Source organism: Cavia porcellus, unplaced genomic scaffold (assembly GCF_034190915.1).
Source record: "Cavia porcellus strain 051 isolate PalLab524CR breed Dunkin Hartley unplaced genomic scaffold, mCavPor4.1 scaffold_15, whole genome shotgun sequence".
Lineage (NCBI taxonomy): Eukaryota > Metazoa > Chordata > Mammalia > Rodentia > Caviidae > Cavia > Cavia porcellus.
In genome coordinates, this window is record NW_026947498.1 from 45,165,048 (window position 1) to 45,177,950 (window position 12,903).

The 12,903-nt window shown below is 38.9% G+C and overlaps 1 protein-coding gene across 7 annotated transcripts in view; it reads left to right on the forward strand.

The window, feature by feature from the left end:
• St3gal6 (ST3 beta-galactoside alpha-2,3-sialyltransferase 6) overlaps positions 1-12,903 on the forward strand; it is a 62,832-nt gene that overhangs the window by 42,661 nt on the left and 7,268 nt on the right. For 6 of the 7 annotated variants that reach the window (XM_063224815.1, XM_063224814.1, XM_013151739.3 and 3 more), the window contains 3 exons: positions 6,158-6,261; positions 6,849-6,912; positions 11,731-11,826. In XM_063224815.1, the coding sequence (XP_063080885.1) occupies positions 6,158-6,261; positions 6,849-6,912; positions 11,731-11,826 (264 nt within the window). Of the gene's footprint in view, positions 1-6,157; positions 6,262-6,690; positions 6,783-6,848; positions 6,913-11,730; positions 11,827-12,903 lie in introns of all 7 variants that reach the window. The other variant, XM_023564856.2, reaches the window with a different exon arrangement.

The window sequence follows — 12,903 nt, forward strand, 5'->3', positions numbered from 1 at the left end:
ATTCCCTCATTCCATGGTCTGCCCCGTACACTGAGGCCTCTCTGCCACTGTAGCTGTAATCCTGATATCTCTTCCTCTCTTTCTCTGTAATGTCCTTCAGCGCTCTCTGTAGGGTTGGATTGGTGGCCACGAACTCCCACAGTTCCTCCTTGTCTTGAAAGTATCTTATTTCTTCATTAATTTTTAGAGAGAGTTTTGATGGATATATGAACTTAGGTTGCATATTTTTTTCCTTCAGGACTTGGAATATTTCTCCCCACTCCCTTCTTGACTTAAGAGTTTGTGTTGATAAGTCTGCCGTTATTTTGATAGATTTCCCATTATAGGTAACCTGCATCTTTTCTCTGGCTGCTTTTAATATTCTGTTTTTTTGGTGGATTTCTGGGATCTCGATTATTATATGCCTAGGCGTAGATCTGTTTTGGTTGTAGGTAGCTGGCGTTCTGTATGCTTCTTTTATCTGGATATCATTTCTTTTTGCTATACATGGGAAATTTTGCTTTAATATCTCTGTGAATATTTTTTGTATTTCATTTTTGGATGTTCCTGCTTCCTCACTCACATTCTTTATTCTTAGGTTATGCATCTTTTTATCATCTTCCAGTTTTAGAATTGCTTCTTTCTGGTTCCTTGTTATTTTTAAGAGGCTTTTTCTTTCACGTTCATAAGCCCTAAATCTCTCTTCAAGTTTCAGAAGGTTGTCTTTAGTTTCTGTCAAGGCATTTTGCCAATATTCAATGGAGTTTTTAGTTTCCTGATTTTCTCTTTGGATCTGTTTCATGTATTCTAAGTTATGCTTAAATTCTTCAGATGCTTCTCTTTCTTTTCTGATTTCCTCAGTTCTTCCATCTGTGTTCTCTTGGGCAGGGCTTGTCATTTCTTTAATTAATCTCTTTATATCTTGCCTCACTTGGATCAGGAGTACATCTTTAAATTCCTCTATGAGATCATGTAAATACTTTTTAATTTCGGCTGATGCTGAGTCGAGCAATGGATGGTTACTGTGCTTGTTCTCTTCAGTGTTTAGTTCTCTTGGGTTTAATTTCTCCTGTTGAACAGCTGGAGATTTTTTTTTATTTTTATCTCTTGTCATGTTTCTGGTTTCTTTCAGACTGTCCTGGAGTTCTCTGGCCCTCTCCGAATTGCTTAGGGCCTTTCAGAAGCGTGCTGGCTTGAGTTTTTGCTGTCCTCCCCAATTTGCTGTTATCTGGGGTAGGCTGGGATGCAGGGGCGGTACAGTCTAGTCTCTAGCCTCTGTGTCAGTTAGTTCATAAATTAGGCTGTACTTTCTGGTTGTCACTGAGTTGTGACCATTCTGCATCCGCCCATTGGGCCCCAAGCAGAGGCCTGATCTAGCCCCAACAGCTCCTGCCAGTTCTCCCTGAATCAGAAGCAGCTGGGTAATGGCACAGGATTCTGCCCAGGTCCCAGCCGTTCTCTTCCAAACCTCTCTGTGATAGGAGCTCTAGAAAATCAGATCTGCCCAAAACCAAGATGGCTCCCACTAAGTTCTCCGTGCGGAGCTGAAGCCAGCAAGCAATCAGACTCTGCCAGGACTCAAGATGTCTTCCACCAGCCCTCCCTACAGGGGGTCCTGGTGATGTCACCAAGCTGCGGTTTCAGCCGCCAGGCTAATATGTCTGCACCAGATTCTGTGTTATTGATTTCCCCGTGGTGGCGGGCCAGCTGTTCTCTGGCCAAACCCAGCTGCCGCGGGGTTTTCTATACTCACCAGAGTCCGGTGCAAGTCCCAGCTCCGGGACCGCCACACACCAAGCCGTCCACTTTTCCCCACCTCGCGGCTCAGCGCTGACTGGTCAGATTTCTGTGCACCGTTTAGATTCGAAACGCCAGAGCTCTGTACATCTGCTCTGGTACAGTGGTGCAGAACTGGCTGCCGCCTGGAGTCTCGATCTGGGTCTCAGTTTCCGCAGTCCCCAAAAGCAACTCAGCTTTTCGTGTTGGGTCCAGGAGTCTGTTCGTTGATTTAAGGGCGCGGGATTTGCAGCCTCCGGTCTCAGCACGACTTTAAATCCTCCAGCTGTACTGTCTTGGTTGATAAGAATCGCTATGGATTTGTCTGGTCCTCTCCATGCTGTCTTTTTTTTTTTTTTTTTTAGCTTTGAGTTTGAATTCTCTGGAGAGATTCTTCGCTCGATCCCCTAGCATGCCGCCATTTTCTCTCCTCTCCCCGTATGTCAAATTCTTTATCCATATTTGAGAAGCTTCCTGACATTAATTCTGTGAAGAGTTTTTTAGTCATTTGCACTATTTTCAGGTTTCTCAGTGACTACAGTCACTCTTCTGTTGTTCTTCTTTGCCTAATTATGTAGCTGTTGGGTTAAATTTTAATGACTCCATGTTGTTTTTAAGATACCTTCCTTTTCAAGGTTTCTAACCACAGTCATCTTCTAGATCTGATATTCTATCCTTGCCTTTGTTCAATCTGTTGTGAATACTTTCAGTGAAGTTTTTAATCTTCTGGATATCTGTTTGAATGTGTTTCCTAGATTTAATTTCTTTCCTATGTTGGGCATTTATGGTTTTCATCATTTTCTTAAGCTCCTCTATTTTTTTTAAAATTGTGTCTGCTCTAATGTCTTTCCTTTTGATCATTGTGGTTTTTTTTCCTGGAAGATTTTTTCTATCACCTCATCCATTTGTTTTTGTTTGTTTTTACTTCTGCTGCTATCATTTCTGATTGGTTCAATTGATGGCTTCTGATTTACTCTATCTCATTGTGCTCTGAACTTCTCCAGAGTGGTGTGAAAGACTGGGGTTGCATTTTACTCTTGAATCTGTCATTTTCTATTTTTCATTTAATTTTTTCTTTTTTGATTCTTGTGGATTTCTTATGGTAGACAGCTTCATCACTATTATAGAAGGTTCTCTAGGAAATGTTTATTCCTCAGAGATGTCTTCTAGGTGTAAGTGGTTCTTGATCAAAAGAACCACCTTTTTTTTTGTCTGTCTCAAGAACTTACCTTTCCAATTGATTAAAGATGAGACACTGCTATATTTTGTTCAGCACCCAGTCCTTTGGTACTAGACTCTGACGATAATTATGACCTCAGACAATCACAGTGTTGTCATACAAGGCAAAAAACTGATTATAACAGGTACGACTTCCTGGCTAAAGCAGTATCATTAGCAATAACAACAGCATCAAGCCTAGTCTTGCAACTGCCAAACAATGGGAACTATTAATGTGGTATCTTTAACCATAGTAGTACGTTCTGTTGTTACATAACAGAATCCAACATATACTAGTGTTTCTCCTTAGTAAAATGATTTTACCCAGTACATATGGAGTGCGTAAGAGATACAGGGGACAAGATAGAGGAATGAGTATGGACAGATATAATACAGGCCAGACCAAAGGGTAACAGATGATCACTTAAATTTTGAGAAACTGTTGAAGAGCACAGGAGAGAAACAGTGAAAACGAAAGCAAAAGAATATTGAAGTGAAACGGAAAGAGACAAAGACAGTGTTCACTCACATGAAAATGTCATAAAAAGAAAGAGAGATAGTTGAGGAAAGAAAAACAGGACAAATAGAAGAAAACAAGGTAAGAAACCTAAATAGTCAAACAGCAACCAATAAAACTTAACAAGGAAGAAAAAGGAAAACCAATCAAACAAGAAAAATAAAAATAATGAAATCCCTCTGGTGTCCACAGTTTTGTGGTGATATCCCAGTTGGATCCCAGAAACATGCCTTACAATCCCAACAAATTTGCCGTAGGAGCTGTGCTGTGTAGGGGGCTGATCTTGGCCTCTTGTTGTCTGGGCTGGGTCTGGTTTTAAGCTGACAGTGTTCTGGATGTCCACTTCTCCTTACTGTGATTGTCTCTACAGCTCTCTACAAGTTGTTATGGCACCCTCAGGTGGGGAAAACCTCAGGTTGCTCCCAGACCTGTGTACACTTGGCTCTTTCTGGACCTTGCACAGCTTCCTCTGTTTCACATCACCGACTTCTCTCACAAACTGGTCTTTGGGCAGGAGGAGTGCCCTTGTCCACTGCAGGCCAAGGCTGTCTGCCTGCTCATGCTGCTGGACTAAGGCCACTGCTAGCCCCAGACCAGGGGGGAAGCTTCCAGTCCTTTGTGTTTAGGGCTAAGATTGGCTTTTGGTGGTCACTAGAGCAGGGTCCAGGTGGTCCCACCTCCTACCTCTCCACAGAATTTCCCTCAGTGTGCTTCCCAGCTGCTGGCAGTGTACTATGACTCAATGGCTCTTCTCTCATTGAAATACATGACATTGGCAGGATGTTCAGCTATGGGAGTTTAAGGGACAAGAAGATTTTTATTTGCAATGCAAATAGTATTCTTTACACACAATCCCATGGAGTTTACCTCTCTCTCAGAAATAGAGGAAACCCAGTAACAATGAACAAGCTATGCTCAGAATCTTGGAATGGCATGAATAGGATGCCTTCCTTTAGAATTAGACCTGCCTCCTGGGAGTTGCAGCTTTGTCATCCATGGGTTAGACAAGTTACTTCCTTTCTCATAGCTTTAGTGTTTTTCCTCTATCTAGATTATTTCCCGTAACCTGTCTTACTACAGACATTTGCAGGAATAGCAATCCAGAAGGTAATGTGATATAATATTGCTATGCTATACTATAATATATACAATTAATGTAATTATTACATGTAAAACTAATACTTACTGAGTGCTTGCTATATCTGAGACATGGTGCCTTGTTTACCAAATTATTTTATTCATAAATATCACTCACCAAGGATAAGGTCTGATCGGAAACAGACACTGATCATTAGTTATCATAAGCATCAGTCTTTCTAACTCCAAAGAATAACAGTCCTTTGTTGGTGCAGTGATCTAGGTTCTGATTTTTCCCAGGAAGTTATCTCTCAAGCTTGAATCAAGTGACTCGATACTTTCTCTTTCCATAGCCAGTCTTGAACTTAAGGGACCAACTCTGATAAAGAAATGACCTTTGTAGGTTGCCTGACCCCTGCACCTGCCCTCGCTAGTATAACTGAAATCTGAGACGTGCAGCATATTTAGGGCAAGGAGGGCCATGTTTCTTTCACTTGAATGCAGTATCAGGGTTATAATTCACCTCTGCAAACATTAAGCTTCTATTATTTTCCCAAGTTTAGTGGCTCGTGAGCAACCAAACCAAGATAAAATGAGTTATTTTAGGCCATGTATGGTGATACACACTTGTAACTCCAGCACTTGGGAGGCTGAGGCAGGAGGTGAGGCAGGAGGTTTGCCGTGAGTTTGAGGCCAGGCTGGGCTGCAAAGTGAGTTTAAGGCCAGCCTGAACTATGTAGCAAAAGCCTATCTCAAAAAGACAGAAAAGCAAAACAAAAAACAACTGAAGCTATTTCACTCTGACTCTACCGCTGTTTACTTCCATTTTTTCCTGGAACCTTGGAATGGCCCAGCACCAATCTGATATCTACCTGCATCCTTCAGACTAAACCCAGAACTGATGTGTCAGGAAGATGGGGTGCAGGGTCTGTAGTGACAATTAGCTAGGTCTGTCTTGCATCATGTGACCAGAATCTAGTCTTCTGGTGGGTGAAAATAGCATTTAAATAGCATTTTAATGGGTTTTAAGAATCTTGTCTTTAATCATATTCTACTTCATAAAAATTGACTTGGAGTTAAAATTCATTGAGTCATTTGCTCCCTGTCATACTTTGTACTGAGCACTAAAAATAAGGTAAAACCCCCCCAAAAGCAGAGCTTTTCCAGGGTTCAAGTTTCCTAATTCTTAATTTAATGACATTAGAAAGAGTTGCATTCTAGTGGCATGTGACTTTTAATATATTTTTGCTTGTTGACATTTCATATGGTAATTTTGAAAATTATTAGCACCTGAGAAGTATTCCATTCCAACACAGAGTTCAATTGCATTATCGCACTCTGTGTGTGTGATTTTTGTACTGAGAAGGAAACTCAGGACCTTTTTCCTGTTGTGCAGGTCTTTATGCTGCTGAGCTATATTCCTGGCTCCTCCAGTGTAAATAATTTATATAAGGTTTAAATAATTTTTCAGAAATTTTAAACTAATCATGCAATATGGTCTATATACTACACTTACTTGCAATTGTGATCCTAAAAGCCTGAAAATATAATAGGCATTTGATATAATTATTTTTTATTGTTTCTTTCCAGGTTTCCTCAGTTTCACCCTTTTATGTGTACAGCTGATTTTCAAAAGATTGCTTCCAGTTATGGTAGCAATAAGTTGTATTTACCCTATGGGATAAGAGCATCAGGTCAGTAGTACTATTCTTACCCTGCCTTGTTAAATTTGAGCGGCATTTGATGAAAAGCATGTTTACATAGTTCTAAAGCATTTTAATCTTCCTCCTTCCTAAAATCTTAAGAGGTGACAAGCCTATATTGCTGTGAATTAGATTTTAGTTTTTCAACTAATCTTGGGTTTTTTGTTTTGTTTTTAGTTTGTATTATTAAAATATTTTGCAGAGGGTTTGACAGTCTAAATACTTAAATTTACTGTTGACTTCTATTACAATGTCAATTTCAGAATTATCTGATACTGCCAGTTTTTCTATTTTTATAATTGGTTTCAGATTAAGCATTTTATTTCAGGGTTTTTGAGAGGTATCTTGAAAATTTACCATTTTGAATGTGCCTATTTAGTGGTGTGGGCTAATTGCAATTGCGTTATTAACTTTTCGCAGATTAAATCAAATGTGTATAAGTGCTGCCGAAGTGAGAAAAAATCAAATTTGGCAACACCAACTGGAAATACATTTGTGGAGGAGGAAGCAAGGTGATTTACTATGAATCTTAGAAGCCATGGTTATCTTTTATTTACAATTTTCCATTTATTTTCTAGAGGAATATTTTCAACTTGCTCTTTCAAAACTTCAGAGTTGTGATCTCTTTGATGAGTTTGACAAGTGAGTTTGTTTTCTTCTCTCTGACTTTAAGTTTTAGCTAAGATGATACAAAATATGTGCCACAAGATATAAACTATATTTACTCATGAAAATTCCATAGCACTTTTACAGAAGTAAAACTTGTACAATAGCTATTTTTGTTCTTGTTTCACTTGATATAAACTACAAAATTAATTTAGAAACCACATAACTGGTCAACTCAAAATTCTCCAGTTTTGCTGATGAACAGTTCTAGTCAAGCCATGTTAAACCCATGCATCTTTCTAAGTTGTTTCCACTAGAACTAATCCATACCCACTGTTAATTAGCAAGCTTCTCCTGTCATGGGCTGTTCCCATAGGTTCCCATGTGTCTTCCAGTCTACTCCTGAAGAGCCTCTGTTTCATTTGTTAATGAGGTTGGATTTTTAAAGCAACTCTATTCCTTCTTATTCAGAATTATATTTTTAAAAAGTCAAGCATTTTGCTTAGTTATTAATTTTCTAACTACAAAAATTTTACCAAGATGGTCCATAGAAACTTAATCACCAAAGATATAAGTCTTGAGAGGTAGGCTTCTTTTACAGAGGTAAGTACAAAATTTTAAGTTTCACTTTAACACTTGACCATTGGATCTGTATGAGCATGCTGGTGATCTATAGATGTGATCTACTAAAAAAAAAAGTAAGTTATAGAATTTTGCTTCTCTCTCAGGAGAAGAGAGGTGCTGATTGGTGGATGCAGGTGTGTGTAGTGGACAGAGAAAAAAAGTGGAGAATAGAGCTCAAGGACAAGTATTAGAGTTTATTTGGGTCTATCTAACATAGATTTTGACTATTAGGCCCTAAGATTAATGAGGGGTAGATTTTGTAATGTAGGTTGGTTTATTTTAGATTGTTTTAATTTCTAATTTCATTTTGCAATTTTGACTGTATTATGAGCAAATATGTGTGTGTGTGTGTGTGTGTGTTTACATAGCTCCATTTTGTAGAGCTTTATTTCATGTAAACCTTCAGCATATGTGCTTTAGATCAATTCTAATTTTGTAAATAGAGAAACCAAGTCTAGGTAAACATACACAGTTTTTTATAGCTTGTAAATGCCAGGGATAGCATGTAACCCTTGGTAGGTCTAACTCCCGTGCCCAGATGTCTAACTCCAGGGCAAGAGTTATCATTGAGAAAAGCTATTCATTAAATATTTGTAGCAAGTACCTACAAGTAGTTTGTAAGGATCACTAATGCTGTAAGTGTGAGCTCCTGTCAGCTTCTTTAGGGCATGTGACTTGAAGTTTCCTTTTTGCCTAGTTTTATGTGAGAACTAGTCTGTGTTATATTTAGTAGCTTTCATAACCTTCCTCCTGCTTTGTGTGCCTTGGCCAGGCTGTTTCCTCCCTTCTTGCCAACTACGTGTAGCTGTTCTGTCCCTTTGCCCTGTTGCCAATGAGATTGCCTCCACTTTCTATGCCAGCCTGTGTCTATTTTTCAGCTCAAATTTTATCCCTATGTGTTCTTCCTCCATCTAAGCATTACTGGGGAGGCTCAGACATTTTTGGGTTTTTTCCAAATATGAATTCTTTAAGACTGTACCAGATTGAGGCAAGTACCAGTTTTGTTCAGCTATCTTGAACAGTATGCATGGTGCCCTCGGGATAGATTCTACTGTAAACAGGAAAACATGAATTACCAGTTGTATTTACAAGGTATAAGTCTTCCTCTTTCGCATAGTTTTCATATGAACCTGAAGTCTGCAGATAAACAGTGCAGTGCTAGCTCAGCAGTTTTGTGGTCCTCAGAGGCCCAGGCTTATTTTTGGTTATGACTGTGTCATTCCACTGAGTATGGCTTCCTCCTGACTGTCAGCATGATAACTAGGTTTCCTGCCAGCAGGGAGGAGCAAGGGAGCAAAGCCCCAACCTTTGAGGCTTTCCTTCCCACTTAAGGTCATCTTCCAGGAATCATGACACTGTTACATCTAGTGATGTGCTGCAGCAAGTTGGTATCAAAAATTTTTTGGTTTTTTACTTATATTATTTTTATTTTTTGAGATGGGGTCTTTCTGTGTAGTCCCTGCTAATCCTGAAATCACTATGTAGTCCAGGCTGGCCTCAAACTCATGGCAATTCTTGTGTCTCACCCTCCTGAGTGCCTCCTGTGTGCACCACCATACCTGGCTTGGTATCAGCTTATGAGAGGTACACTTCTTCCCAGTTCCATAGTCAGTACCCTCACGGGGGAAGCTCAAAATCAACCAAGGAGTGAGAATTTATACCACTGGATTTGGCTAACTCTATGAACTAGTGCTTCTCCCATTCTGCCTACGCTGACCAGAAATAGTTGCTTAAATACATATCACGACTACTCATGATATCCCATTGGGTAGAACTCCATCACAAAATCATACCTAGCTGGAAGTTGAGTGGGAAAATATTCTCTTTAGTTCAGGTGACTGTGTGCCCATCTTTGAAAACAGTGAGTCCTATTTCAAAGGACAAAGGAAACATGACTTAAGGGACAACAAGCTATTTATGTCTGTATTCTCCATTTATTTCTCTGGCCCCCATTTGTTTCTGTGCTACTCTGAGAATTATGAATTCAATTAAGTGACTGTTCTGTAACAATGGAGGTTAATGCATCTCTTCTCTATGCTGCAGCTGTTGATTTATCATAGATTTGGGTTCCTCTTTTTATTCTTCAGAGCATGCTGATACAAGGTTACAATGTTGATTAAAGATTGAGGATATTTAAAAGTAATTGCAATACAGAAAAAGAGCATTTGAAATATGTTCCTATTCCAAAGTCCTGAGCCTTCCTGGCTATCCACATGCTCCCTAGCACCAGCCAGCTCCCTGGTCCCAGGAATGGTGCTCTTTCCAACAGGAATACAGCCTCCTCCAGCCAGAATAGCAGAAACTCGGAAGCACAAAATCTGAGCCCTCACGACCCTTAACCACCAGCATGGCATTATGAAAGTGTGCCAGATTTCTTAAATAATGCACCTGCCCCACCACATAAATAATTATACAGTATCCACACGTAAATGTCTTGCCTAAAGGAAACACCTGTGTCAAGTCAGTTGCAGGATCCATTATGTCAGCATCCAAACTGGATTAGTTTGGTTACCAGCCAAGCAAAGAGCATGCCCTTAGAAAATTATAAAAAGAATTAGACATTAACAGCTGTTTGTTACAAAGAGTCCTAAATTTTTTTTATTAAGAGTATCAGTGCCTATATTCCTGTCACCAAGCTGTTTTTAAAGGTTTTTAATTTGTAGAGGAAATTGAGGATAAGGGGAAGCTGTGGGCACATAATTGAGTCATACGTGGTGGAAGTCCAGGTGCAGCACTACCTGTTTTCTACCATCTGTTGTCACATGTGAGCTAAAGAGACAGAAATTACGCTACACATGTGTTGGAAATGGTCATATCCAATGGAATAACAATATTAAGGACACCAGTGATTTCCTAACTTCATGAAAGGGAAAACTTCGGTCAGATTACTGGGCTGTCTTGCCAGAGCTGCTGAAGAAGGAGAACCAGAACAAGTAGTCAGGTCTGTACCCATAATCTCTTGCAGAGTATTTTAGTTTCTTATGCCTGCAAATAATAGTTTCCTGATTAAGTTACTTGCTATTGCCTAGATTGCATAAGTATGTGGCTTTAGCTCCCAGCTAAGAATACCAGAATGTGCTCTTTGTGGCTGTTCTGTGGTTGGCCTAATCCAAGGGAGTGCTGATGCACACAGTTATCTCAGTGATATGTCCGGTATTTGGACTGTGTACCACCCACCCATCTGTATGTTTGTATAATTGAATTAGTGACTACATGATATTAGGGATTGAGGGTAATTTTTCTAACTCTTTTTTCACTCTGAATTGCAAGATGGCTGCAGCTGCTCTAAATTCATCTTCTAAGCAGAAATGGACAAAAAAATTGCAAGAAATATAGTTCAGTATGTGAAGAATGTGGGTTCAATTTCTAGTAACAAAGTATGTGCGCACACACATGCACATGTGTGCACATACACCCAGAGCCAGTAGTAACAACTAGAAGACAGATGGATGACAACCACACTTGCTAAGGGTCTATATTTTGCAATTCATGATTCCTGGCAACAGAAAGACTACCTTTGTGTCCCACTTTAAAGCTCTTTGCTAGGAAAGTGGAATGCATTTTTAGTTTTTTGTTTTGTTTTTGTTTTTTTTATTTAAGCTTCAAGGACTAGTCTGGACTACTGACTGTTTAGAAATGTTGAAGTGAGGATGGAGGAGGTGTGCAGAAACTGTCCATTTCCACACTTAGGAGATAAAACAGAAAGACACGTTGGGAGGGTATGAGAGGAATGGGTAACCTGCTGGCAAAGTATCCTTGTATGTAACATAAAACACACTTGTATTTATCAGCATACAGAATCATGGGATAAAGGGTGTGGGTTTTGTTTTGTTTGGTTTGGTTTTAGAATTTTTTGTAATCTAAAAGTTTGGATCCAAATGCTAGTTTCATGTCTTTGGAGTATGACTTTAAAATGTTATATAATATTTTTCTGAATTGATTTCATCTGTATGTGATAATAACAAGCTTATCTTAATAGAGGATTATAAAAATTAAAAGGCCGAACGTATGTGGGTGGCTGAGTTGATAATGTCTTGTATATTTTTAATACATACCTAGATCTGTAAGCTATAATTAACTTTTTCTTCTTGTACAACAAGTGAAATTTGAAATAGAAATTTCAAATTTGAAATAGAAATAGAAATCCAGAAAGTAAGAACAGATTCTTAGAATCATCCTATTTTGTAAAAAGATTGCTTAATCTCTCTCTCTTGTCTATTCGCCCAACAGTGAACCATGTAAAAGGTGTGTGGTGGTTGGTAATGGAGGAATTTTGAAGAACAAGACATTAGGAGAAAAAATTGACTCTTATGATGTAATAATAAGGTAAATATCTTTCTATTGGTTTGAAAAGTTTTTTTTTCCTTTTTTAGGACAGCTATGTCTTAAAAATTGCATCAATTTGTTTATATATTTGGTTACATAAGCCCTCTCTTGTTGATGGCTAGGGATGAGGCCAAGACTTAGCAAATATTAGAGGCTCTTATTATGCCAGGCACATGTCTACCCACAGGACAACAGTGGATAAAACAAATTTCCTGCTTCCTGTGGACATTCTAACATTCTAATGAAGGGACAAAATGTAATTAAATATACAAGAAAATATAGCAGGTGCCACACAGAAAATTTTCTTAAAATGATAATGAATGAGTGATTATTTGGAACCACTTTAAAGAGTAGATTTTTAAGCTGAACCTAAGTGATCGTAGAGGATCAACAACATGGAGATTAGGCAGAGAATGCTTATTTCATGTCCTCAGGAGGATATATGATCCTGAGTTTGAAAGAAGCAGCAAAATCCCAGTAGGGCTAGAGGACAGCACGGTAGGGTAAGAGTTGCATACCTGAGAGCTGAGTTAGGTGAGGAGCAGGCTATGTGGGAATTTGTAAGCTAGGATTAATTAGAGTCTTAGGTTTTAAGTACAAGACACTTTAAAAAGTTTTGAAACAGAGAGTAAGTAATGCAGTCTGCCTAGTTTTTAAAAATATTCTGGCTTCAGCATAGACAATGGAATGTGAAAGTTAACTAAGATGCAAATGAAGCGTCATTTTAAATTCATATAGCTTGGGACAGGATTGTCATGGGAAACAGATAGGTAAGTGGACAGACTAGAGACATATTATAGACCTTAAGTTGTCAGAATTTGTCATTTTACTAGGTATGAGGAATAATCAGAATAAAAGAACCGGGCTGGGGATTTAGCTCAGTGGCATAAGCGCTGCCTTGCAAATTCATGGTCATGAATTCGATCCCTGGTACCAATAAAAAAAAAAAAAGAATAAAAGAACCAGCGAGGCCTTTCACTATGTTATTAGCTTGCGATTGACCAGAGAATGGGGTAATTAATTTATTAAGCTGGGGAACACTGGTATAGGAGTATGTTAAGAGAAAAAGTGAGATTT